Source organism: Labrus bergylta, chromosome 22, assembly GCF_963930695.1.
Source record: "Labrus bergylta chromosome 22, fLabBer1.1, whole genome shotgun sequence".
NCBI lineage: Eukaryota > Metazoa > Chordata > Actinopteri > Labriformes > Labridae > Labrus > Labrus bergylta.
The window spans coordinates 2326148-2349660 of record NC_089216.1 but is presented as its reverse complement, the minus strand read 5'-3'; the positions used below and the strand labels follow the sequence as shown (position 1 = coordinate 2349660).

Genomic DNA, 23513 nt, shown 5'->3' with positions numbered 1-23513 from the left:
TCAGGCCCCCTTTTTATTCTACACACAATCCTTCCCGCTGTCAAGTAAAACAGCAAATGGGATGCACTTCCTTTGTTTCAGTCAACAAGAGTCATTTTTGTTGGATTTTACCAAATTAGTCCGACAAATCAATATGGATGAACCAAAACAAGAGCACCCAGATGTTCAACATTGATACAGAAAAAACAAAACAAAACAACAGATGAACTGCATTTTCAGCAGAGTCAAACAAGCAAGCCAGTACCCTGAATAGTTAACACAAATCTGGAAAAAATATTTACAGTTCCAAATGTTTTCAGGTGCTCAACAAGGTACAGGTGCACTTTATTTGGAGCCGATCGGAGTGATGATGGAAGTTTTTCAGATTCGACAGACGAGGCGAGAGAACCAAATCGTCTCTTTCTTTGTTGAACTTTGACCAGTCTAATTCAAGGTGACAAAGAATCTTTTGCACCATACGATTCAGAAAAAAACATTTCAAACCTTGTTTTTGTTTTTACCCAGATCTTCATAGAAAACACACAAAAAATGCTCTGAGTTTCAGTAACGTTCCCTTCATTAGAACTGCACGTAGTTGTTATAAAAGTTGAACCGTCCTATAAACAGCTAACAACATCAAACCTGGGCAAGGATTCTTTGTAAATTGTACCTGCCTGAAAAAATAGTGTCTGGATACAAATTAGCGTTGATTATGAGAACACACTGATCACGCTTTCGAGCTTCCATCCCCTTTCATAGTTTCAAACACTGAAACAGAAATAAGGCAGCTACTACTTTGGAGGATGGTTCCTTCATTGTCATGATGTTTTTTTACACACCCAAGGATTAAATGTAATCACACCATGAGCTTTACCATTTGTAAAATAACCAGATGACCCATGAGCAAGCGATTAACTATGCTGCTTGTTACCTGTCCAAACAAAATCGTCAATGCTTCCTGGGGCCCGTTTTCAGAAAGAAGGTTCAACAAACTCTCAGTGTAACACCGAGCTCTGAGTCGATTTAACCTAAGGTGGGAAACTCTGAGTTTCTGGTACCAGAACAGCTGATTTAAGTTTATTAAATCAAATCTGAGGAGGTTCACTCCAGCGTGCATCATGACTATGAAAAGCCAACATTAATGGAGCCCCGATACTAAGATTCACCTTGGCTTGAGTGACCTCTCTTTCTGAAACAGGAAACCCAGAGTTTCCCTCAATTCAGGGTTAACAGACTCAGTGTTTGCACTACACCTGCTGTGTGAAACTGCCGTTGGTCCCGTCGTGCTGCTCGGATAGCAGCGGCGACCGTTCCCCGTCCGACATCACTCCCAACGGACCCCGGGCCTTTTTCTGTATTTTAAACCTCAGAAGGAGACTTTGCTGCGGCGGCTGGAAGAGATTCCTGTGAAGAGTCACGCAGCGGATTTTAATCCCAAAAGCTGTTAGTTTGAGTCCCACATGACACTGCGAGAACAGAAGGCGGAAGCGAAAAAACAAAAACATCGGTCACATGACGGGGATCTGAGTCACGGCTATGACGGACAGGTCCCTTGACCAATGAGCGAGCTCGGAGGGGATGGGTGGGTTCGATGATGGTAAATGAGCCGTTGGTCCGTTTGACAGTTCGGGCCGCGTTCAAATACTGATACACAGCGACCTTATCTGAGTTTGTAAATAGGCTACTTTCAAATAAGGAACCAATGTTTTGATTTATTTACTTACTTCCTTTTTGATTAACATTCATATTCTTAATTTTCCCTGATCTGTTATAGGCCTATCAGTGGTTCTAAACTGGTGGGTTGGAACCCTAGAATGGGACGAGTAGCTATTTTCGACGGGTCGCTAGGTGAAAAGGACAAAAAACTTGAGTCAAAAAGTAGGCCTAAATCAAGGACATGTTTATCTTCTGCAACATGTTTTGTACCGTCTCAGGTCCAATTAACTGCACTGTTCCTCGTCAAATAATAATTTTATTTAGATTATGTTGAATTGTTGGTTTTATCAGGGCACAAAAGTCTCCTTGGTGGAAGTCCAAGATCCATTCATCACAACAGAACACCACTCAAAGCCCCACGTCATCAGCCATCGTCATGCTGCGTTACCTGTCTTCCAAAAGTGTGTCATGTTGCAAGCACAGTTTGTACAAATACAATCGTCTGAAGTCCAGGATTAGAGTCACAAATCTAACAAACAAGTCTATAGATGAGATCCATGTCGTGAATAGGACAAACTTTAATTAAGAACTCGACAGTCTGCGTCTCGGATTTCCTCTCAGACAGTGACGAGCTTACGTAGGTGTTGAGTGTTGACATCAAACATTCATTATTCATTGTTAGCGCAAAAGTTCCAGAACAACTCATTGTATCGTAGGCTCCATTTACCATATCGATCTCATAGTGCACACGTTGTCAAAATCAAATTTCAACAACGCCCTTCCTCTCTCTTTATCCGCAATCTTTGGAGTCAAAGAGTAACCAATTATGTTTTTTAATGTTTTTTTCTTTCTATAATAAAGAGATGCAACCAGAAGCTGTGAAAGCTTATCGTTCATCAGTTTAATCATAGAGATTACACAGGCAGAGATCTAGGCTAGTTACAGTGACTAATTCAGCTTCAGATATTTCCCTCATGCGTTGGTGGAAACCAAAAACAGAGCTAAAAGGGAACAAATATTGGACCTATACATCAAGTGGCAACAAAATAAATGTCAAATAACTGCTATATATGCAGTGTTTCTTATGTTAATATAATAAGCAGTATATCAATTTAAATTTTTTTAAATGTTCATTTTAAGATTTTCTTCTACTGCCCCCCAGTGGCCAAAACCTAACCTACATTAAAGAACATTGGCAAGGCCATTACACAGACTTGTAAAGGGTAAATTATATTACATTTATATGAAGTTTTTTTTTACTTTTTACTTTTATTTTGGCTGATTTTGACCGCACAATAAAAACTCTGTTAATTGAGAGCGAGCTTTTTGTGTAGGAGAGCGAGAAGGAAAATACATTCGCTTCTTTTTCCATTCATTTGAGAGCTGATACGTTGTTTTGAAAGCATTCAGAAAAGTATAAAAGAAGCATATCATGTTCACAAAATCCTGTCTCTGTTTCAGGGAATTGTTAGTTATGGTACAAATAAGAAATCTGATAGTTCAAAAAGACCAAACACAAGAACATGACCACAAACTGTCGGTAATAATCATTATTTTGTCAGACTAGTTCCTCATACCACATTGTTTCCTTGTTTAATGTTTGAAATGAATAGATGATTTTCTTAGTGGGAGGGAGGTACTTAAAAGGAGCCCCTCTGAAGTTTGAATCACGCGTCAATGTCAGTTCACTTGTCTTTGCACGGGGAGGCTCACGCATTCACAATGCTTTGCTCTCTGCTGTTGTTACTGCTGGTCTGCAGCACCCGGGCGACTCACTTTTACGGGACTGTGATGACCTACTACCCAAAAACCCCTCACACAAACGGATCTATTGAGGTATGTGAAGATTTCTATCTGGTAGAAGTTGCAACCTTTAGAAAAGGTCTTTACATTATTGCTTCGATTAAGGTGAGAAAGTAAGTAAGAATCTCCAAGAACAGCACAAAAAGAGGACTTTATGTATGTTCTTAAAGTATTAAGGGAGTTTACATTTTTCTCTGGAGCATGTCATAATATCCCAGTTATCTCAAGAAAACAACAAGATTTCTCAGCTGGATAAACAACAAATCAGAATGAGCTTTATTGGCTATGTTTGTGTAAACATATAAGGGATTTGACTTTGGTTAACTTTGCTTTCTATGTACGAGCATTACAAATGAAATGTTGAACTATCAAGCTCATAAAGCATACATAGAACAATAGTTCAGTGGTGAGGAGTGAAAATATGCTGTAATCACAGACAGTAAACATTAATGGACATGGCCTAAGTGACGTCAGACACCTGTTCCTGCAGGAGGCTCTGGAAGCTCATCGGCAGCAGCCATCATGTTGGAAATGCTGTCTCAGTCTAACTTTCAGTCAACCTAACGACAGGCTGAGAGCTGGAGCTGAGGCGGGTTTTAAGCCTCTTGACAAACTGTTACATGGCACCCACCTGTCAATCATGTCAGCTACACGCCTAACTATGGATAACAAGTATCGTTTTCAAAATCAAAACAGAGCCGTTATTTGTACCAGGCTTTAAACATGTCAATTTATGCTGTGAACATTTTTTTTTGCCTGTTGTGTGTATGTGACTTCCTGTGTTCCTGGAGTCAGCCTCTAGTGATGAACTGCAGGATTATGCACTTCCGCATTGGCTTCATTTTTCAACACTGGCTTACTGCTTCTCTGTAATAAACAACAAAAATGTGTTTAAAAGTAGCAGCTTTCCCCATGTACGCATTCAAATAAACGACCCATTTCTAATATCGTTGTGTAAGCTAAAACAGGTTTTCATTGTAATTTAACACCACAGGTGGTTCTTCGCTACAAGCTGAACTTCCTCTCTTGCGATGATTCAGACTCGTGGACCTGCTTCTTAGGGGACTGTGGGACTCAGAGCGTAGAGCTACACAAGGTGGAGGAGAGCAGCGGAGAGTGGTGTCAGAGAGAGGGGGTCATGACCCGACAGGTTCCCAGCAACGCTCCTTTTTACCTGGAGTGAGTGATCAGTCAGAGTATTACACTACTTTACACTTTTATAACCTAAGATAGAGAATGTCAATAGTATAACACTCCAAAATCTCAATGAATTCACAGATTTATTCTCCAACATTTTCTGAACATTGCAAAGATTTAGTAACAGATTTCACATAAGGAGTTGAAAAGTAAAAGGTTTACACATCTTCAGTACTTATCTACACCTTCCCCATGGGTTTCCACAACAGGTTAAGTGGGGGTAACTGGATAAATGACGTCGTAAATGACATCTCGTCATGGGAAGCTCTGACTCTGGTGGAGCTGAGGAACAGGTCTGACACCAACGAGGCCAACAGATCACCCCAGACCACCATCCTGCCCGCTTTGAGGTAAGAAAACACACCCATTGTGTTTCTACTTCTAGTTCTTTTTACTTCTCAATTCGGAGCCACACTGTGGATTCAATACATTACCAGCAATTTCAGTGCCTTATAAATCTGACAGGACTGAAAACTCTGCGTATACACATGAAAAGGAGGATATCAGGTGCTTGTTTTCTGTGAAAAAAAGTCAGATTTCTGACTGTAATGTCTTTGCCTGGAGTGGACAAATCTGAATTATCTTTTTCTCAGAGTTCCTTCAAACTGTCAGAGAGATTTCAACCTGTTGGCGTTCGACCCCGATGGAGACAAGGTTAAATGCAGATATGGAAACACATCACAGTCAGAGTGTAACCCCTGCACACCACCATCTGTTCTCAAACTCTCACCTGTGAGTAGCAATGGTCCACAGAAACTTTTAATTAAGTTTAATTTAGCATTTTAGTTTCAGTGTGAACATAAAAACCAAGAGAACAAGCCAAGAAGCCAATATGAAACTATGATTGTGTCTGTCATAAACTGAATTAATGGAAAAGAAAGAGTGGGGTTGTTTTTCTAAAATACCTAATATCCAAAATTCCAATCCAAGTTATTTAACTTTCTGACAGACACCTTGTGTCTCCTTTGTAGTCCTGCACTCTGTCGTTCAGCCCCACAGACAGCAGCGATGAAGGTCCTTACGTCGTCCAGCTGGTGTTGGAGGACATTCCCCAACAGAATATCATCCTGACTCACACAAACGGCTCTAAGGAGTTGAAAACTAGCAACGACCCGATCAGTAAACTACCACTACAGTTTGTTTTAAGAGGTAAGACTTGATGTTCTGGCATCACAAAGATATTAAGCTACAGTGGAGTTCAAGTTCCACTGATCTTCAGTGAGGGATTTGGTTTTTCAGGAATGTTATCGAAGCTATTCTGCAAAGTAATCAACATGACAATTAACATTTTTGTGGAATAACACTCACAACGTTTATAACATTGGAAGGCACCAAACTGGTGCCACTACTTGGTCTACTAAGGTGAGGGTTATGAATTTGAACAGGAAATATCTAATGTAAGTATATGAAAAGAAGTGTTTCACACTGAACAGACATTTGATACTAGACTCAAGTCAAAACTGGTGCCAATACTCATTGGGGCTCTGGAATAACTCAGTTGGTAGACTAACGATCCCAATATACGGAGTTGAATTCCTCACCATGTATAACCCAAGTTAGAATCAACTACATCAATTTCCCTGTTTCCCTTCAATTGCTCTATCAAGGAAATGCCAGAAAACTAATCTTTAACAAATGACTTTCATGATGTCATGAATAGTGTTGGGAGCACTGGTGACAAAAACACTAAATGTGGATCTCCACAGTGTTTACAAGTCATTGTCTTGAACCATGAATGTTTGTACCAAACTTTGGTCTAATCTAAGTACATGTCAAGAGGTAAAGAGGCAAAGTGGCCAGACTGGAAAAAACAACTAGAATTGTCATCTTTAGAAAACTTCAGCTTGACACCCACCATACCGCGCCCCTGTTAGTGTAGTAATGGAGAACAATACAATGAGTTGTTCTGGAATTATTGCCCAGACAATGTTCAATGAATGTCTGATGTCTGACACTTAACACCTGCGTGAACTCATCACGGTCTGAGAGGAAATCTGACAAGCAGACTTCTGATTAGCTGGCTCTGCAGTTGCGAAACCCCAGACTCACTTGAGGTTACCCTCGAGGACCAAACGAAAAAAGTTTCTGATCTTTGAAGGCGATCCTTTGCACAGTGTTTTTAATGGACAGCTCCTTCAGTGAGCGACGTCTGGTGATGCCTCTGTGGTATACTGAACGACTTAGAAGGTTCTTTGTTCCAGCAGAAGTCAGATATTTTAATTTTAAGTTGTGGTTTTAATTCATGGCTGTAAATTAAGCCTCTGATGGTTTCAGTGGTGTTTGTTATTTAATAACTTGACCAGGTGGCAAATGAGTTTCTCCACTGGGGAAGAAATGTTCTAATCTAATCTAAATTTGTGCTTTTCATCTTGTTCCAGTGGATGGTAAGGTGTTGTCCTGCACCGAGGGACTCTTTCTGCCTAAATTTCTGCCTCCCACTCCAGCAAATAGAGCTTGGCTGAACACCCCCGTCAATCAGACGATTTGCATCCCAATCAATGCAGAGGCAAAGGCTTCCAAGTATGTCAAAAAATTAAGACATTTATAAGATAAAATGAATCAAAATAGAACTTTCTCTGATTGGATAAGAAAGTTTTATCCACATAAATATGTACTTAAATGCTTTTCGGTTGCACAAGGAATGTTGTTTTGTGTCGCTCAAGACATGTTGCCTATGACATGTTTGACAAGACTGCAACAAGAACATAACCAAGTGTATAGTGCTGTTGGCAGATTTGCACATAAAGATGAAGTAAGATAACACTGTATTGTTAGTTCAAAACTACAACAATCATCAGAATAACTAGTACAATGTACAGGAACATCCAGAACATGAACACAATCAATAAGGTAGACTACCTTTGTACCTTTAATGTCTAAAAAATATGAAAACTTCCCACACTCCTACCTGTTCTATGTTATAACCTGTTGACAAATTGTTGCAGAAACTTAGAGTTTTTTGACGCTGGTACTAGTTTGACCACTAATACTAACAACAACCAAAGGATTAATAATCTGCATATTTGACTCACACATTTCCAACTTACTCACAACAACCACAATCAAGGAAACAGCATTAACAAATAGCTGAGTCAGATATCAGGTTACGGTGAAATTCCAACCATGTCTTCATAACAACAAAACATTTTTGCTTCATTTTTGAAAAAAAACATTTTCAAATACTTATCTGACAGCTTGTCAAACCTTTCCTTTTTCTGTTGTGTTGAAGGATTTCTGAGCTGCTGTTCAGCGGGCCATATGACATTGACAAGATCACAACAGAAGTGGGACAGTTCATCCTGAAATGGACGCCGTCTGAGAGAGAGGATGGAGAAAGCCACCCCATCTGCTTTGTAGTGCAGGCAAATTTTGGGTGGGCCACTTCTTAAATAAATGATTTACCATTAGCAAAGTACAGTATATGGTAAACTGTAGCTATATCTTTTACATAGTACTGTAACTGCAATAACTTGTGAAATCATTTTCTAAACAAGCTTCCACATTCAATTCCACAGTTCAAGGAAGTATCACTCAGATCTAAGATGTGTCATTGTTACTGTTGGAAACTGTAAGTAGAAACCTTCCTTGTTCTTTCATGTTTTCAAATTCCATTTTTAATTTCCTCCATTCTAAAGTTCGGAAAATATCTATTTTCATGTTCACTTGTGTTTACAGACCAAGAAATCGTAACTTCAACTCCAACAGTTGCTAAAACAACCACAGAGAATACAACCAACATTCCCTCAGCAACTACCACTCCAACCACAACCACAACCACACCAGCTATAACCAACTCTACGCATGCAACAATACAAAATGCAACATCACCACTAAATCTCACCACTACTACACCAACAACCATGCAGAGTACAACTTCTTTGACTACTTCCACAGCGACAAATACAACACTCAGTCCAACTACTGTTCCTTCAACAATAACCACTCAAACTACAGCTAGCACTACACCGTCTACAACACAAGCTACAACCAATACTCCGTCCACAGCAATACAAGATACCACATCACAGCTTCATTCCACCGCTGCTGCACCAACAACAACCATGCAGAATACCACTACTACTATCACAGCTACCAGAACAACACTCAGTCCAACTACTGTTCCTTCAACAATAACCACTCAAACTACAGCTAGCACTACACCGTCTACAACACAAGCTACAACCAATACTCCGTCCACAGCAATACAAGATACCACATCACAGCTTCATTCCACCGCTGCTGCACCAACAACAACCATGCAGAATACCACTACTACTATCACAGCTACCAGAACAACACTCAGTCCAACTACTGTTCCTTCAACAATAACCACTCAAACTACAGCTAGCACTACACCGTCTACAACACAAGCTACAAACAATACTCCATCCACAGCAATACAAGATACCACATCACAGCTTCATTCTACCACTGCTGCACCAACAACAACCATGCAGAATACCACTACTACAACCACAGCTACCAGTACAACATTCAGTCCAACTACTGTTCCTTCAACAATAACCACTCAAACTACAGCTAGCACTACACCGTCTACAACACAAGCTACAACCAATACTCTGTCCACAGCAATACAAGATACCACATCACAGCTTCATTCCACCACTGCTGCACCAACAACAACCATGCAGAATACCACTACTACAACCACAGCTACCAGTACAACATTCAGTCCAACTACTGTTCCTTCAACAATAACCACTCAAACTACAGCTAGCACTACACCGTCTACAACACAAGCTACAACCAATACTCTGTCCACAGCAATACAAGATACCACATCACAGCTTCATTCCACCACTGCTGCACCAACAACAACCATGCAGAATACCACTACTATAACCACAGCTACCAGTACAACACTCAGTCCAACTACTGTTCCTTCAACAATAACCACTCAAACTACAGCTAGCACTACACCGTCTACAACACAAGCTACAACCAATACTCCGTCCACAGCAATACAAGATACCACATCACAGCTTCATTCCACCACTGCTGCACCAACAACAACCATGCAGAATACCACAGCTACCAGTACAACATTCAGTCCAACTACTGTTCCTTCAACAATAACCACTCAAACTACAGCTAGCACTACACCGTCTACAACACAAGCTACAACCAATTCTCCGTCCACAGCAATACAAGATACCACATCACAGCTTCATTCCACCACTGCTGCACCAACAACAACCATGCAGAATACCACAGCTACCAGTACAACACTCAGTCCAACTACTGTTCCTACAACAATAACCACTCAAACTACAGCTAGCACTACACCGTCTACAACACAAGCTACAACCAATTCTCCGTCCACAGCAATACAAGATACCACATCACAGTTTCATTCTACCACTGCTGCACCAACAACAACCATGCAGAATACCACAGCTACCAGTACAACACTCAGTCCAACTACTGTTCCTTCAACAATAACCACTCAAACTACAGCTAGCACTACACCGTCTACAACACAAGCTACAAACAATACTCCGTCCACAGCAATACAAGATACCGCATCACAGCTTCATTCCACCACTGCTGCACCAACAACAACCATGCAGAATACCACTACTACTACCACAGCTACCAGTACAACACTCAGTCCAACTACTGTTCCTTCAACAATAACCACTCAAACTACAGCTAGCACTACACCGTCTACAACACAAGCTACAACCAATACTCCGTCCACAGCAATACAAGATACCACATCACAGCTTCATTCCACCACTGCTGCACCAACAACAACCATGCAGAATACCACAGCTACCAGTACAACACTCAGTCCAACTACTGTTCCTACAACAATAACCACTCAAACTACAGCTAGCACTACACCGTCTACAACACAAGCTACAACCAATACTCCGTCCACAGCAATACAAGATACCACATCACAGCTTCATTCCACCACTGCTGCACCAACAACAACCATGCAGAATACCACTACTACTACCACAGCTACCAGTACAACACTCAGTCCAACTACTGTTCCTTCAACAATAACCACTCAAACTACAGCTAGAACTACACCGTCTACAACACAAACTACAACCAATTCTCCGTCCACAGCAATACAAGATACCACATCACAGCTTCATTCTACCACTGCTGCACAAACAACAACCATGCAGAATACCACTACTACTACCACAGCTACCAGTACAACACTCAGTCCAACTACTGTTCCTTCATCAACCAGTAAAATTGCAAGTCCACCACCAGATACTACAACTGAGGGAATAACAACCTTGCCGACAAGTACAACCAAAGACTCAAACCAAAGTGAGTATTATCTAAGTTAAAGGTTTTCCCCAATATGATCATGTTTTTGGAAATAAACAAAGCAATTCGGTCTCACAGAAGTACATGAAATGATCAAGACTGCGTCTTACCAAATTATGGTGTTGTCATTTGTTAAAGTATGCATCAGTACTACAGAAACAACTGCAATGGTAGGTATACAAGGATCTTATGTCTTCATCAACACAGTGTTTTAGAAGTAGTAGTTAGGCTGTGCAGAGAGTAAAAATGTCAGCTTGGGTGGGTTGTTGAGGAGAATGGATAGGTCGAACACAAAAGACTTTCAGCCAGGAGACCAGGGTACAATCCCTTAGTGGACTTAAAGTCAACTTTGGCTCATATATTCCCAACATGCACTTTATAAAGTTATGTACCTCACAAATGTGTGTTACTGTCCTGATTTAAGAAGTCATTTTTACTCAAACATCAATCCTTAACTGCGTTGTAATGTTGCTTCTCTTCACCACTAGTTGTTGCAGTTTGGAGAATGAAGATTTCCTCATCATCCCCACTGTCTGATGAACACATCAGGAACACTGTCATCCAACAGGTCAGTGTCCTCTTAAGCAATATCTAATCAAATGGGTACACAATTTGTTTTTGTTGAAAAAATTATCAAAGTTTGTACTTCATTTTGCCATTATGGAATACTGCTTTGAATAATACATCCCTTAACATGCTACTTTTACAACGATTACAGATGAGTCAGAATCCCAACGCTAACAGCTGGGTTTGCACTGAGGCATAAAGAGCAGATAAATGTTGCTACTGTACATGTGCCCCGGAACAACATGTCAGAATACCACTGATTCTTTTTCATCTACAGATCAAAGATGAACTGGTGAGTCGAGGGATGCCATCAGACATTACTTTACGCCTTTTGAGCAGTGTGAGACTGGAGCCTACATCAGCGCCCCCTGCTGACATAACCTGAAAAATTTATTTTCTGCCACCTTTCAAATTGAAAACTGAAGGAGAAATACCTTTTTTTTCAAACCAAGGGGAAATTTTACTTTTATCACTCATTTGTTGAGATACTTACAGGCCAAAATACACACTCATAAACAAACAGGATCATATGGACATGTATTGATGGAGATATGTCAGATTGAGGAGTTGCACACAAAAGAGTGTCCAAGGAGTTAGGGGTTTGATGCCTTGCTCAGTGGTACTTTTAGCAGTGCCCAGATAGTCAATTTGCATATCTCCAGCTACCAGCCCAATTTCCGCAATGGGTCCCAGGTCCTTTCAAACTGAGCCACTGCCACCCTCAAGGTATCCACTGACAGGATTCTTTCACTGGCAGAAACTGTGAACGAATTTTCCAAATTGCTCTATTATTTTAAACATTTAAACACGTTTAACGTTTGAAGTCTGTGTGCACAGTATGAGTGTGGTTCTAAGGATGTGTTAAGTTAAGACTGTTTTGATGTAAAACCATGCAGGTCCATGTTTTACAAAATCAAATTAAAAGTGTTTTTGTTGTATTTGGTTTTATGGCTTATATACTGTATGTAATGGTTCTGATGGTATGTTGCACTTCCTGTCAGCACCTGTGTTGGATTGTTAAAGCTGTTCATTTGCATTTGCTGAGGCAGCTTCCTCCTCTCTAGATCATTGCTTGTGTTCTTACTTTCTGATGTTCATAGCTTTGGATCAAATCTACTTCTTAATGAATTGTCGAATTGTAGTTGAATTGTATTTGTAATATACTTTAGACACTGTGACCTTCTTTTAGCAGAGACGCATCATTCAAGAACTACAACATTTTTTATGGGGCCTGATGCCAACAAACAAGTGCAAGTGACGAGTTGACTTAAAACGCATTTCTAATAGAAATAGAAAATGACCTTCGGAGAAGACTTTGGCATAAGCAACAGTGTTATTTGGATTCAACAATTTAAAGGTGGAAAAATCAATGTGTGTGGCGATTATATTTTTATTTATTTTGTATTTAAATGCTGTATTTTAGCTAAAAAAATGTGAAGAAAGGGTAATGATGGAGTTCTTTATATGAATGGCACTCTGTAAATAAACTTGCCTTGCCTTTAATCATGGTGTTAACACTTGGGAACTCAGGGAAACTTGAGATACCATCAGACTCCAGTCTCTGAGTTTTGTAAGAAGCGTGTGTGACTGGAAGCTGCAAGCACAGTGACCCCCTCTGGTTCAACAAGCCACTAGGTCCATTTAGAGGAACTTCTTATCTTCATCAACATATGGGGTTAGTGTGGGCAATGTGGATTTTTTTAATGTTTAAATTTCCAAAGTTTGATTTCATACCACATATGAACCTTTACTGTGGTTACTATTATCTTCAGGCTTGGAATTAGAAAGTTTGAGTTATTTCTCATTTTATTATCAGATTTCTAAATGTGAAATAAAATATTTTTTTAATGCACTTAATTTACCAAAAGCTGCATTAAGTCAACACATGTGGTACCTTGTTAAATTTTCTTGAGTGGATATTTTGTTAACAGTACAAGTCTGTAATTACGGGCCTCATTCACCAACCAGCATGAAGTAAAACCGTAAAATCCTGAGGCTGTGATGGACCGATTTCTTTGGTGGAAAGACTCGAGATTGTTCAGATATTGAAGAGGAAAGATAATAATATGTTTGGGTGTTAATCAAGCACAGAACATAATCTTTGAAAAAAAGACAAAAGGAACCAGCGCAGATTAAAAGACATCTGTTTTTACTTCCAGTTGAACGAGCAGCGCAGCATGTCATTAGGAATAATACACAGGTCACGGTTTCAAGATAGTAACAATAAATTGAAACATCAGTCAGTTGTAAACTTGTTCATCATGATGCAACATGATATTGAACTCTTTATTGGTTTTGCTTTAAAGGGCGTGAAGCCAACTCTTTTTTAACCGACCAGCCAACAAATACATGGTTTTACCAGCTAAATCCATTTCTCGGGCACGGACGAGTAACTCTTTTAAATACTAACTTTTCAACAGTAAAGAGTAATAAGTTACCTCTTTGGAACATCAATACTTATTCTTTGTTTGCCCATTTTTGACGTCAATCAAATGTACAGTTTTTGGATTGCAGAACTGAATTGTTTGGCTGGTGGCTAAGTGTTAATTTCAGGCCCCCTTTCTTTTCTCCACACAATCCTTCCCGCTGTCAAGTAAAACAGCAAATGGGGTGCGCTTGCTTTGTTTCAGTCAACAAGAGTCATTTTTGTTGGATTTTACCAAATTAGTCCGACAAATCAATATGGATGAACCAAAACAAGAGCACCCAGATGTTCAACATTGGTACATTGAAAAAAACAAAACAAAACAACAGATCAACTGCATTTTCAACAGAGTCAAACAAGCAAGCCAGTACCCTGAATAGTTAACACAAATCTGAAAAAATATTTACAGTTTCAAATGTTTTCAGGTGCTCAACAAGGTACAGGTGCACTTTATTTGGAGCCGATCGGAGTGATGATGGAAGTTTTTCAGATTCGACAGACGAGGCGAGAGAACCAAATCGTCTCTTTCTTTGTTGAACTTTGACCAATAAAAGTCTAATTCAAGGTGACAAAGAATCTTTTGCACCATACGATTCAGAAAAAAACATTTCAAACCTTGTTTTTGTTTTTAACCAGATCTTCATAGAAAACACACAAAAAATGCTCTGAGTTTCAGTAACGTTCCCTTCATTAGAACTGCACGTAGTTGTTATAAAAGTTGAACCGTCCTATAAACAGCTAACAACATCAAACCTGGGCAAGGATTCTTTGTAAATTGTACCTGCCTGAAAAAATAGTGTCTGGATACAAATTAGCGTTGATTATGAGAACACACTGATCACGCTTTCGAGCTTCCATCCCCTTTCATAGTTTCAAACACTGAAACAGAAATAAGGCAGCTACTACTTTGGAGGATGGTTCCTTCATTGTCATGATGTTTTTTACACACCCAAGGATTAAATGTAATCACACCATGAGCTTTACCATTTGTAAAATAACCAGATGACCCATGAGCAAGCGATTAACTATGCTGCTTGTTACCTGTCCAAACAAAATCGTCAATGCTTCCTGGGGCCCGTTTTCAGAAAGAAGGTTCAACAAACTTTCAGCGTAACACCGAGCTCTGAGTCGATTTAACCTAAGGTGGGAAACTCTGAGTTTCTGGTACCAGAACAGGTGATTTAAGTTTATTAAATCAAATCTGAGGAGGTTCACTCCAGCGTGCATCATGACTATGAAAAGCCAACATTAATGGAGCCCCGATACTAAGATTCACCTTGGCTTGAGTGACCTCTCTTTCTGAAACAGGAAACCCAGAGTTTCCCTCAATTCAGGGTTAACAGACTCAGTGTTTGCACTACACCTGCTTTCTGAAACTGGCCCATGGTGTCCCTGCTTGTAAACTCAGAATTCTTTACAAATTTTAGAATTTCAGAAATCAGCATCTGAAAAATGTAATTTCGGTTGCATGTCTTACATGGCATGACCGTCACCCATTTGTAAGTGGACCACCATTTTAGGAAGCTAGAATTTTGCATTTTGGCCGTTTTCTGTTTCTTTATTTGGGGCTAAAAGTGACCATATTTGGACGAGAAGGTAAAGAGGCAATGCTAGTCCACTATCCTGATAGAGAGTTTGCGGTGGTAGCCACAGGTCAAACAGAGTAGCCACGCCTCAATGCTGTATTGAGGAAGACTTGAATCCAGCAATGGAGAACATTCTTAAAATATATGAAACGAAATATCAGCCTCAAAGCTCATAGTGTGAATACAAATTACAAACCGTTGCATGCCTTTCATGGCCACTGCCAACACACTCCAAGGTTTTCATTGTCTTTGTTAAAAGACTAGAAGATACATTTAACTTTGCTGTTCAACAGGATTTAAATAAGAATTTCATAAATAATTGTTCAGTAATGTCAGTAACTTGATTTTAATTGTAACATAGAATAAAAAGGCAAACCACTTCATGTGATTTAAGTCACTTAATTCAAGAAACAGGTCTTTCCAGAGGAAACAAGTGAAATAATCTCTCAACTGGTCGTTGTTCTCAGTTTGAAACATCAGAGGATTGCTGTTAATACTTTACTGTTAGAATCAGTTAGAATCAGTTCCCTAAATAAACTGAAGCACTTGTTAGTATGTTCCCTTCTGTATCTGAAACTCACGTGTGGCCGAGGTCAAACACGCAATTAAAATTCATAATAACTATATATACAAACATAAAAACACAAGTAAGGGTGAAGTTGCCTTAGTGTCAGTGGTTTATCTGCGACTTTTCAATTCATAGTGAGATGTCAACCATGAAGTAACAATTTAGTTCGGTGTTTCATCGCACACTTTTCCTGTTGCTGCTTGACCTGACGAACCTGTGTGACCTGATGTACCCCAATCTTGTGACTTTTTGATTGGATTTGAGCTACTTCCAGTTAAGAATGTTTTTTTTAAAAGATTTATTTTTCCTATATTGGAGGGACTGGACAGTGCAAAGAGTCGGAAACTGGGGAGAGAAAGGAGCCACAGGTCGGATTTGAACCCGGACCGTGTGCTTTCGAGGACTACAGCCTCTGTACATGAGGCATGGGAATTAACCACTAGGCTACCGGCGCCCCAGGTTAAGCTCTACCATTTTCCATGAATGCTTGTCCAACTACAGGAAAGCAAAAAAAATGTAGTGCAATCTAAGCGTCTTTAAGTTTTTGTTCTGGGAATTTGAGGTAGTAAATGGTAAGCTTACTTTGGGTGATTTAACCAAACAAGAGAAGAGGGGTTGGTATAAGTAGGTAGGTTAAGTTTAAACCTTATGTAACTTCATCTGTTAATTTCTCCACTTTATTTTTTTCCACCTACGCCAGAAGTAAATTGAAACTCAAAACAGTATGGATAGGCAGCCTCACCCCTCACATAAAAATACAGTTTTTTGGTAGAGTTAACTCTACGGAATAGTTAGAAAACGATAAATAAGTTAGGAATCGTCCCTTCACTGAGATTAAGCAGAATACTGAGATCTACTATTTCGGTGTGTGTGTGTGTGTGTGTGTGTGTGTGTGTGATTTCATGAGGAATAAATGAACATATTTATTACTTCAGAAAATAAATAAATATAAAAGAATGACAGAAAAAAAAAAATTGTGTTGTTTTTCTCCCATTGTCCCCGTGTTGTATGTACCGTGTGCATGTGTTTCTGATAAAGCCTCCTTATGGGGACACGTCAGACTGCAGCTTAACGGGGACTCTAGCTGTTACTTCAAATGAAGAAGTAATTTATTGGGTCAGTAGTAAAGGTTAGTGAAAACCAAGAAGATGGTTGATGTTTAGGATTAGAGTAAGAGACCAGGAAATTAAAGTAAGTATTTACTGTCCCCATAAACAACGTAAACGTGTATGTGTGTGTGTGTGGTAACAGTTTAAATCTAAAAGTGTAATGCCGTAAATTTAGGTAACTTGTCAAGTATTTTTGTAGTTCAAGATACACACAGGATAAAACACAAAAAAAAAGAATCTCTTTGTGGACAATCTCCATTTTTGTTTGCTTTTCAACCCCAAGGCATTTTATCAAACCTAGAAAAATTAATTTGTTCCTCTTTCATAATATTATTCTCATTTGGTTGTTTGAAATCACAGGATGCTAACTTCTAATTTTGGAAAAGATAAATTAAATTAAATGCTGTGATTTTGTGATTTGGAATATTAAAAAAAAAAGTTGAGGCTGAACTTTTCATGACCTTGGGACTAAAGCCGCACAAACAGAGCATCATTCATTCATTTATGCATTCATGTAGTAGTACACACTCACACACTCTTCATTCATCCCAGTAGTCGCCTTTATCGCCTTTACTCTTCACCTCTCAGGTCCAAAGATAAGACATCAAAGTTAGGCAGAAAATGTGCCCTCTCTCGCTCACACACACAAACACACAAAAAAAAACCTGACTCTCCAAAACAGGTCAGACATCGTAGTCCGGCAGGGCCGAGTAGATGATGCCGCCTACTGACGGAGGGCTGGAGTGGAGAGGAAGGAGCCAACAAAAGACCGACCCTGGAAAGAAAAAAACAAATTTAAACAGCTTCTTATTCTGGAACTGAAATGATGAGTGAAGATGATGAACATGAAACCCACCTCTTCCAAAAACCTCCCGCAGCAGAGCCAGCTTCGGCTTGCGGGTGTGTGGGGGATGGTGAGGCAGCTGAGAGGTGGAGGAGGAGGAGGCCAAGGAGGAAGATGAAGAGCCTCTGTCCTTGATCATCAGCCTGTTTCTCATCTGCTCTATGGGCGTCTCGTCTGTGATGATGGAGACCAACTGAAGGGAGAGAGCGAGAGAAAGTGTTGGAGGTTGACCGAGACAGTCGGTCTTTTTGATGATAAATATTTGCCATTGGCCTCGTCTACTTCTAGCTCAGCTTTGGTTCTTACTTTTCCCCGAGTGAAGTAAACTTTATATATCCCTACCCCAACATCATATATTTCCAACAAATGCTCAGATTTATGTCCAGTTTATTTGCTGCCTAAAATGAGAGCCTCGTCAAAACACACACATACCCGTTTATGTGAATTGTGGGGACTTTAACTCTTAAAAAAGACGCTTTGTGGGGACTCATCATAAATATTCAAATTTGAGGTATAAACTGTAGTTTATGGTAAAGATTAGGGTTTGAATTCGTCATCATATAAGTAAATGTATGTGTGTGAGTACCTGATCGTAGAAGATGACCATGACAAACACGCCAAACAACACCGACTCCACCAGCAGGATGATGTAGTGAGCACTAAGAAAGAAGAAGAGGAAAATGGACTGATTTGCACAGGAACTGAATCATTGATTGGACTAGACAGCTAGTTAAAAACATTCAGACTTTCTACACCGAAACGGAGGACTCACACTATCAGGTGTTTGCTGGGCGTCTCCTCTCCTTCTTTCTCCGCTTCTCCTTCTCTCTCGCTTCTTATCCTCCACACCCAGGCCGACACCACCAACACCAACGAGTACAGACTGGCCATCCCTGCAAAAAAACAAAAACAAAGAGTATCGTTCCTTTCATTCATCCAACAAAGTTTAAACTGATTACCTAACCGGTGTTGAAAAAAGCAGCCAATGCTAAAGTGCAAAAAACTGCAGTACCCCAGGTGTCCACATGAGGTCACAGACACATCCCATGTTAAAATGTCCATTTTTACAGCAGAAATAGACATGATTACAGCCTGTTAAAAAAATATACAGTAAGCCTATGACTTCATCAGCAAACACTTTATGGGTGGTGATTGTTTTTACAACAGAGGATAAGAGTTATTCATAATAAGGGGCGTGGCTTATCTGACCGATGGTCGGGCCTGTTAAAGCTGTTTTGTCAGGAGGCTTAAGGCCCACCTCAGCTCCACCTCTTTGCTTTGTACTAGGTTGACCGAGAGTTAATTTGGGAGAGCATTTCAAACATGGTGAACGCCATCGATTGGCTTCAGAAACCAACGGGTGACATCTCTGAGTATACGTCGTTGTTTTGTACTCACCGGTGTAGAAGAGAAACTGGATGAAATACTTCTGGTTCAACTCTCCGACACAGTTGTTGATCCTAAACACAAACATTCAGAAATTAATGACATTACTTCAGTCAAGTCAAGAAACGAGGACGGATGTTGTTGTTTTCTCTCACCAGGGACAGTGATGGTCCATGCGGCGTATACACCTCTGACAGACGCGGCAGTGATGCGCTCTGGGAGGTCTGTAGGTCTCGCATCGACTGCACACGGTCCAACCTTCACAGCCCTGAGAGGAGCAGTTCAAGATAAAGTCTGTTAGATATACATGACGATGGAGTAGCAGAGAGAACTCCCATGATTCCCCGCCGGCCTTGACGTAATCTTTTCGTTATTGTTTTGATTGAGAGCCCCCTGGTGGAGGAATTTACATACTGTGCGTTTAACATTGTTATACTTATCATTACTCTCCTATATATTTAGTGATACTTTTACAAACAAGCATTCATTTCCTTAAAGGGGACATGTTATGAAAACTTCTACAGTGTTTTTGAACATATATTTGGGTAACCAAATAGCGTCTACTGACCCACAACATGTGAAATAAATCCATCCAGTCCTATGTTTGTGGTCTGCATAAGTCTTACAGAACAGAGAAAAATGCTCTGTTTCAAATGTGCTCTCCTTGTGATGTCACAGTGGGATTCTGGGGAAAGAAATCCCCTCCCCTCCCCTCCCCTGATATCTCCCCCCATAGTCTCCACCCCCAGACTAGAGCAAAACTTTTGCGCAGGTCTGCCATTTTTTTTCTCACTACAGAGGAGTGATGTCTACGGGGAAAACTCAGAGGGGAGCTCATTACATTTAAAGAGACACACACCAAAACGGAGCATTCTGAGAGAACTGGTTTATACAGGGTCACAAACCTCCTCTGGTGCTTGATTCATGTTATATTTTGACCAAAGCACAGCACAGATGTTTCATTTAGAGCACAGGGGGACTGTTTGAAAAGGTGGAGGAGGGGAATAATATGTCCTCTTTAAAGGTCACATATTATTCCCCATGTTTCTCTAACACTAATATGTGTCTCTAGTCTGTCTTCAAACCCCCCAATTATGAGAAAAGTCCATCCTCTCCGTCTTCTGCCTGCTCCACTTTTCAGTAGATGTGTGCTCCATCAGGCCGTTTGGAGATTCAACACCAAAACAAAAGTGGAGCTAGAGGCTTAGAGGTAACACTTCACAGACGTCTGTCATTGAGCTCGTAAGAACTTAATTACAAGCCCAGAGGTCGACATAAGTACAGCTTCTTACATGTAAACGCAGAGTCAACAGCAGATAAATATATACTTGTTAACAATACAGTAATCATCAGACAGTCAGACAGAAGCTACAATCTCTCTTAAATCCCCTCTCTCAGGTGTCCTTTATCTCCACACATACTTTGTTAAACTCATGTCAAAGAGAAACACAAATGCAAGGTGGAAGATGTCACTTTAAAACTTTTAATTTGTGGTGGGAAAACTCAGATTTCTACCTGATGTGTGCTCTCAAATACGGCTGCACGATACTGCTAAAAACGTACATTGTGATATATTTTCTGTCTGCGAGAAAAGAGAAAATCTAAGCAGATAAGTGCAGTCTGCCTTTTATGCACATATTAGGTTAAAGACTGCGTATTATCTCTAACCGTTTTGATGTCGACCTGCTGTTCATCGTGTTTTATACATGTTTTTTTGTTTTGTTTATTTGTGTTGGCAACACGTCCCCCAAAAATCTGTTTTTTAACCGCTAATTTGGCACCAATTAATCCGAGGGTGGCTTCATCCGTCTGCATCAAAATGTTGATGAAGCATTCTGATTAAACAGGTAAACAGAGATCCTTCTGGCAGGTAAAATGTGAACATACCGAGAGAGAAGACTTTTACAATGAGTTTATTACAGAAGGTCACGCTCAGTCCTGCTCTCAAACCAGCAGAAAATGCTCTAAAAGTTTATTTTAAATATTTCCAGATATCTAAAAAACTTGACTTAGCAGCACATGTATGGGCTTAATTCCCGGAAATCATTAAAAAGAAAGATTTTTGGATTAAGAAGAAAGACAGTTGTGTGATTTCATTGTGTGACTTACTCGCTCGTTCATCCGAGACGACTGCGATCGAAGTTCTGAGAAGTCTATAGCTGTGTCGGGAAGAGGCACCATGCCTGCAAATCAACAACACGCGTTAAAAACAAAGTTTAAAATGCTTACTTTTTGGGGCGTTTCAAAAGAAACATGGGTCATCACAGATACTTACCGGGGTCTGAGAAGACGGCTTTAGCGTGACAGGCCAGCAGCAGCAGCAGAATCAGGTTAAACACCGACCCGTGGAGAGTACACCACACACTGTGACAGAGAGAGAGCAACATTTATACAACAATTAAACCCTTTATTAAAAATAGATCTGGCTTTTCTTTCAAAGAGACTCAACTGACAATTATTTTAGTTTAAACTTTGTTGATCAATCAAACAACATGTCCTGTTTTATGGAGGTCACAGTCCTCCAAGCAGGCGGTCGGGTTCAGCTTCTGCCCCGTGAATAATATCCTCAACTCTCTCTCCAAAAAAAGTGGTAAACTAAAACCCCCATGATTCCCCCGCCAGCCTCGACGTCATCTTTTGTAATTGTATTGATTGAGATCCCAACAGGGTCCTAAGACGCTGACTAGACTCTTCTCCTCTGTCGCCCCCCGGTGGTGGAATAAACTTCCAAACTCCTCTGCACCTTTAAGAAAAAGCTAAAGACCCAGCTCTTTCATGAATACCTACTAACTTAATGATGATGGTCTCCATATTATTGATGATGATGATGGTAATGATGATGGTTTTTGTTTGATAACGATGACTTATAAGATGGTTTCTATACTGATTAGAGCTCTCAAGAACTGCCCTCAATGTTGTGCTTTGCCTCTGGTCACTTCCTGTCAGCACCTGTGTGTCCAATCAGACTCAAAGCTGATCGTTTGCTCTTACTCACATTGTTCCCTTTTTTCTAGATCCTTGCTTGTGTTGAACTGACTCTCTGATGTACGTCGCTTTGGATAAAAGCGTCTGCTAAGTGAATTGTAGAATTGTAGACTCCCCCTGGTGGCGGAATTTACACACTGTACCTTTAACATCTTGCGCGTGCAAAAAAACTATTTATTTTTTTTACTTTTTGGGACGTCAGCGGAGCACAGCACTTAACAACATTCAGCAAATTAAAAAGTGGCAAAGACAAACTTCCTTTAAAGATGAAGAAACCTCGAGAAGCCATCTGACGAAACTTTGAAAATTATAAAAACAAAAGAATAAATCAAATTAAAAAAAACATGCATGCAAATATGGATAAAATGTAAAATAATAAAAATCAAAAAGCTGTATTCTGTTTACTCTATCAGCTGTGTTTCTGTTGTTCTTGTGTCAGTGGGCTAACAGGACCCTCCTCCTCCTCCTGCAGACAAACAGCTGACTGACACAAACCCCAGCTGGTAAACAAACGGGGGAAAACCACGTTATCTGACTTTCCCTCAACACAACCCCGTAACAAACACCTGTCCCAGTTTAAATCAATGCCTGTTCCTGTCAGAAAAACAAGTTTTGCGCGGATACAGCGGCGTGAGGATGCTGTCAAACCTGTCAAATGAATGGAGGCAGTGCAGAGAGGCAGCCGCCATGTCGGGTTTTTACCGGTTTTAACGACATAAAAACACAAAGTACCGACCTGTCCGAGTAGGCGGGGAGGAGGACATACTGTATGACCACGTAGTCCGCGTAAAACACGCTGAAATAAGTTAAAATGAGACAGATAACGCCGCAGGGGTCTCGCCTACAGCGGAGAGGCGCCATCTTCTGCCGGGCTCCGCCCCCTGTCCCCCCCCCTGCTTCCGGGTGACATCACGCTGAAACACGATGCTGCGTTCCATGACCGTAGGAAATAACGACAGGTTTTTAAAGGGACAGTTCACCTAAATAATTTTCTTTCCACACAAATTAATAAGTGTAAAAAAAAAAAAAAAAATCCTTTTTGCATTATTGTGTGTGATGTGTTAACGTCTCTGTTATGAGTTATATTTTAGCA

General features: G+C 40.2%; 2 protein-coding genes and 1 long non-coding RNA gene across 3 annotated transcripts; 2 read left to right on the top strand and 1 right to left on the bottom strand.

The window, feature by feature from the left end:
• The first annotated feature begins 3324 nt into the window (after positions 1-3324).
• Positions 3325-5795, top strand: LOC136177498 (uncharacterized). Its single transcript, XM_065950895.1, has 5 exons — positions 3325-3471; positions 4433-4617; positions 4845-4985; positions 5229-5367; positions 5607-5795. Exons 1-5 carry the CDS (start codon positions 3358-3360, stop codon positions 5793-5795), a joined length of 768 nt encoding a protein of 255 aa, XP_065806967.1. The 5' UTR covers positions 3325-3357.
• A 1225-nt stretch (positions 5796-7020) lies between these two features.
• On the top strand, positions 7021-8683 carry LOC136177363 (uncharacterized). Its single transcript, XR_010664991.1, has 4 exons — positions 7021-7155; positions 7865-8008; positions 8151-8203; positions 8311-8683. It is a non-coding gene; the product is annotated as an uncharacterized lncRNA (long non-coding RNA).
• A 4962-nt stretch (positions 8684-13645) lies between these two features.
• zgc:77880 (zf-DHHC domain-containing protein) lies at positions 13646-23292 on the bottom strand. Its single transcript, XM_065950744.1, has 9 exons — positions 23157-23292; positions 21711-21799; positions 21545-21618; positions 19591-19703; positions 19448-19509; positions 18822-18942; positions 18636-18708; positions 18062-18242; positions 13646-17980 (listed from the first exon to the last, which is right to left on the bottom strand). Exons 1-9 carry the CDS (start codon positions 23279-23281, stop codon positions 17889-17891), a joined length of 930 nt encoding a protein of 309 aa, XP_065806816.1. The 5' UTR covers positions 23282-23292; the 3' UTR covers positions 13646-17888.
• Between the last annotated feature and the right edge of the window lie 221 nt (positions 23293-23513).

Bases quoted from the DNA above. Each gene is read 5' to 3' on its own strand.
- zgc:77880 (XM_065950744.1), bottom strand. From the start codon at position 23,281: ATGGCGCCTCTCCGCTGTAGGCGAGACCCCTGCGGCGTTATCTGTCTC. The intron at 19,704-21,544 runs GTAAGTCACACA...TGCTCCTCTCAG, and splicing joins CGTCTCGGATGAACGAGCGA to GGCTGTGAAGGTTGGACCGT. The intron at 18,709-18,821 runs GTGAGTCCTCCG...CTTCTTTCTTAG, and splicing joins CCCAGCAAACACCTGATAGT to TGCTCACTACATCATCCTGC.
- LOC136177498 (XM_065950895.1), top strand. From the start codon at position 3,358: ATGCTTTGCTCTCTGCTGTTGTTACTGCTGGTCTGCAGCACCCGGGCG. The intron at 4,986-5,228 runs GTAAGAAAACAC...TCTTTTTCTCAG, and splicing joins ACCATCCTGCCCGCTTTGAG to AGTTCCTTCAAACTGTCAGA. The intron at 5,368-5,606 runs GTGAGTAGCAAT...TCTCCTTTGTAG, and splicing joins CTGTTCTCAAACTCTCACCT to TCCTGCACTCTGTCGTTCAG.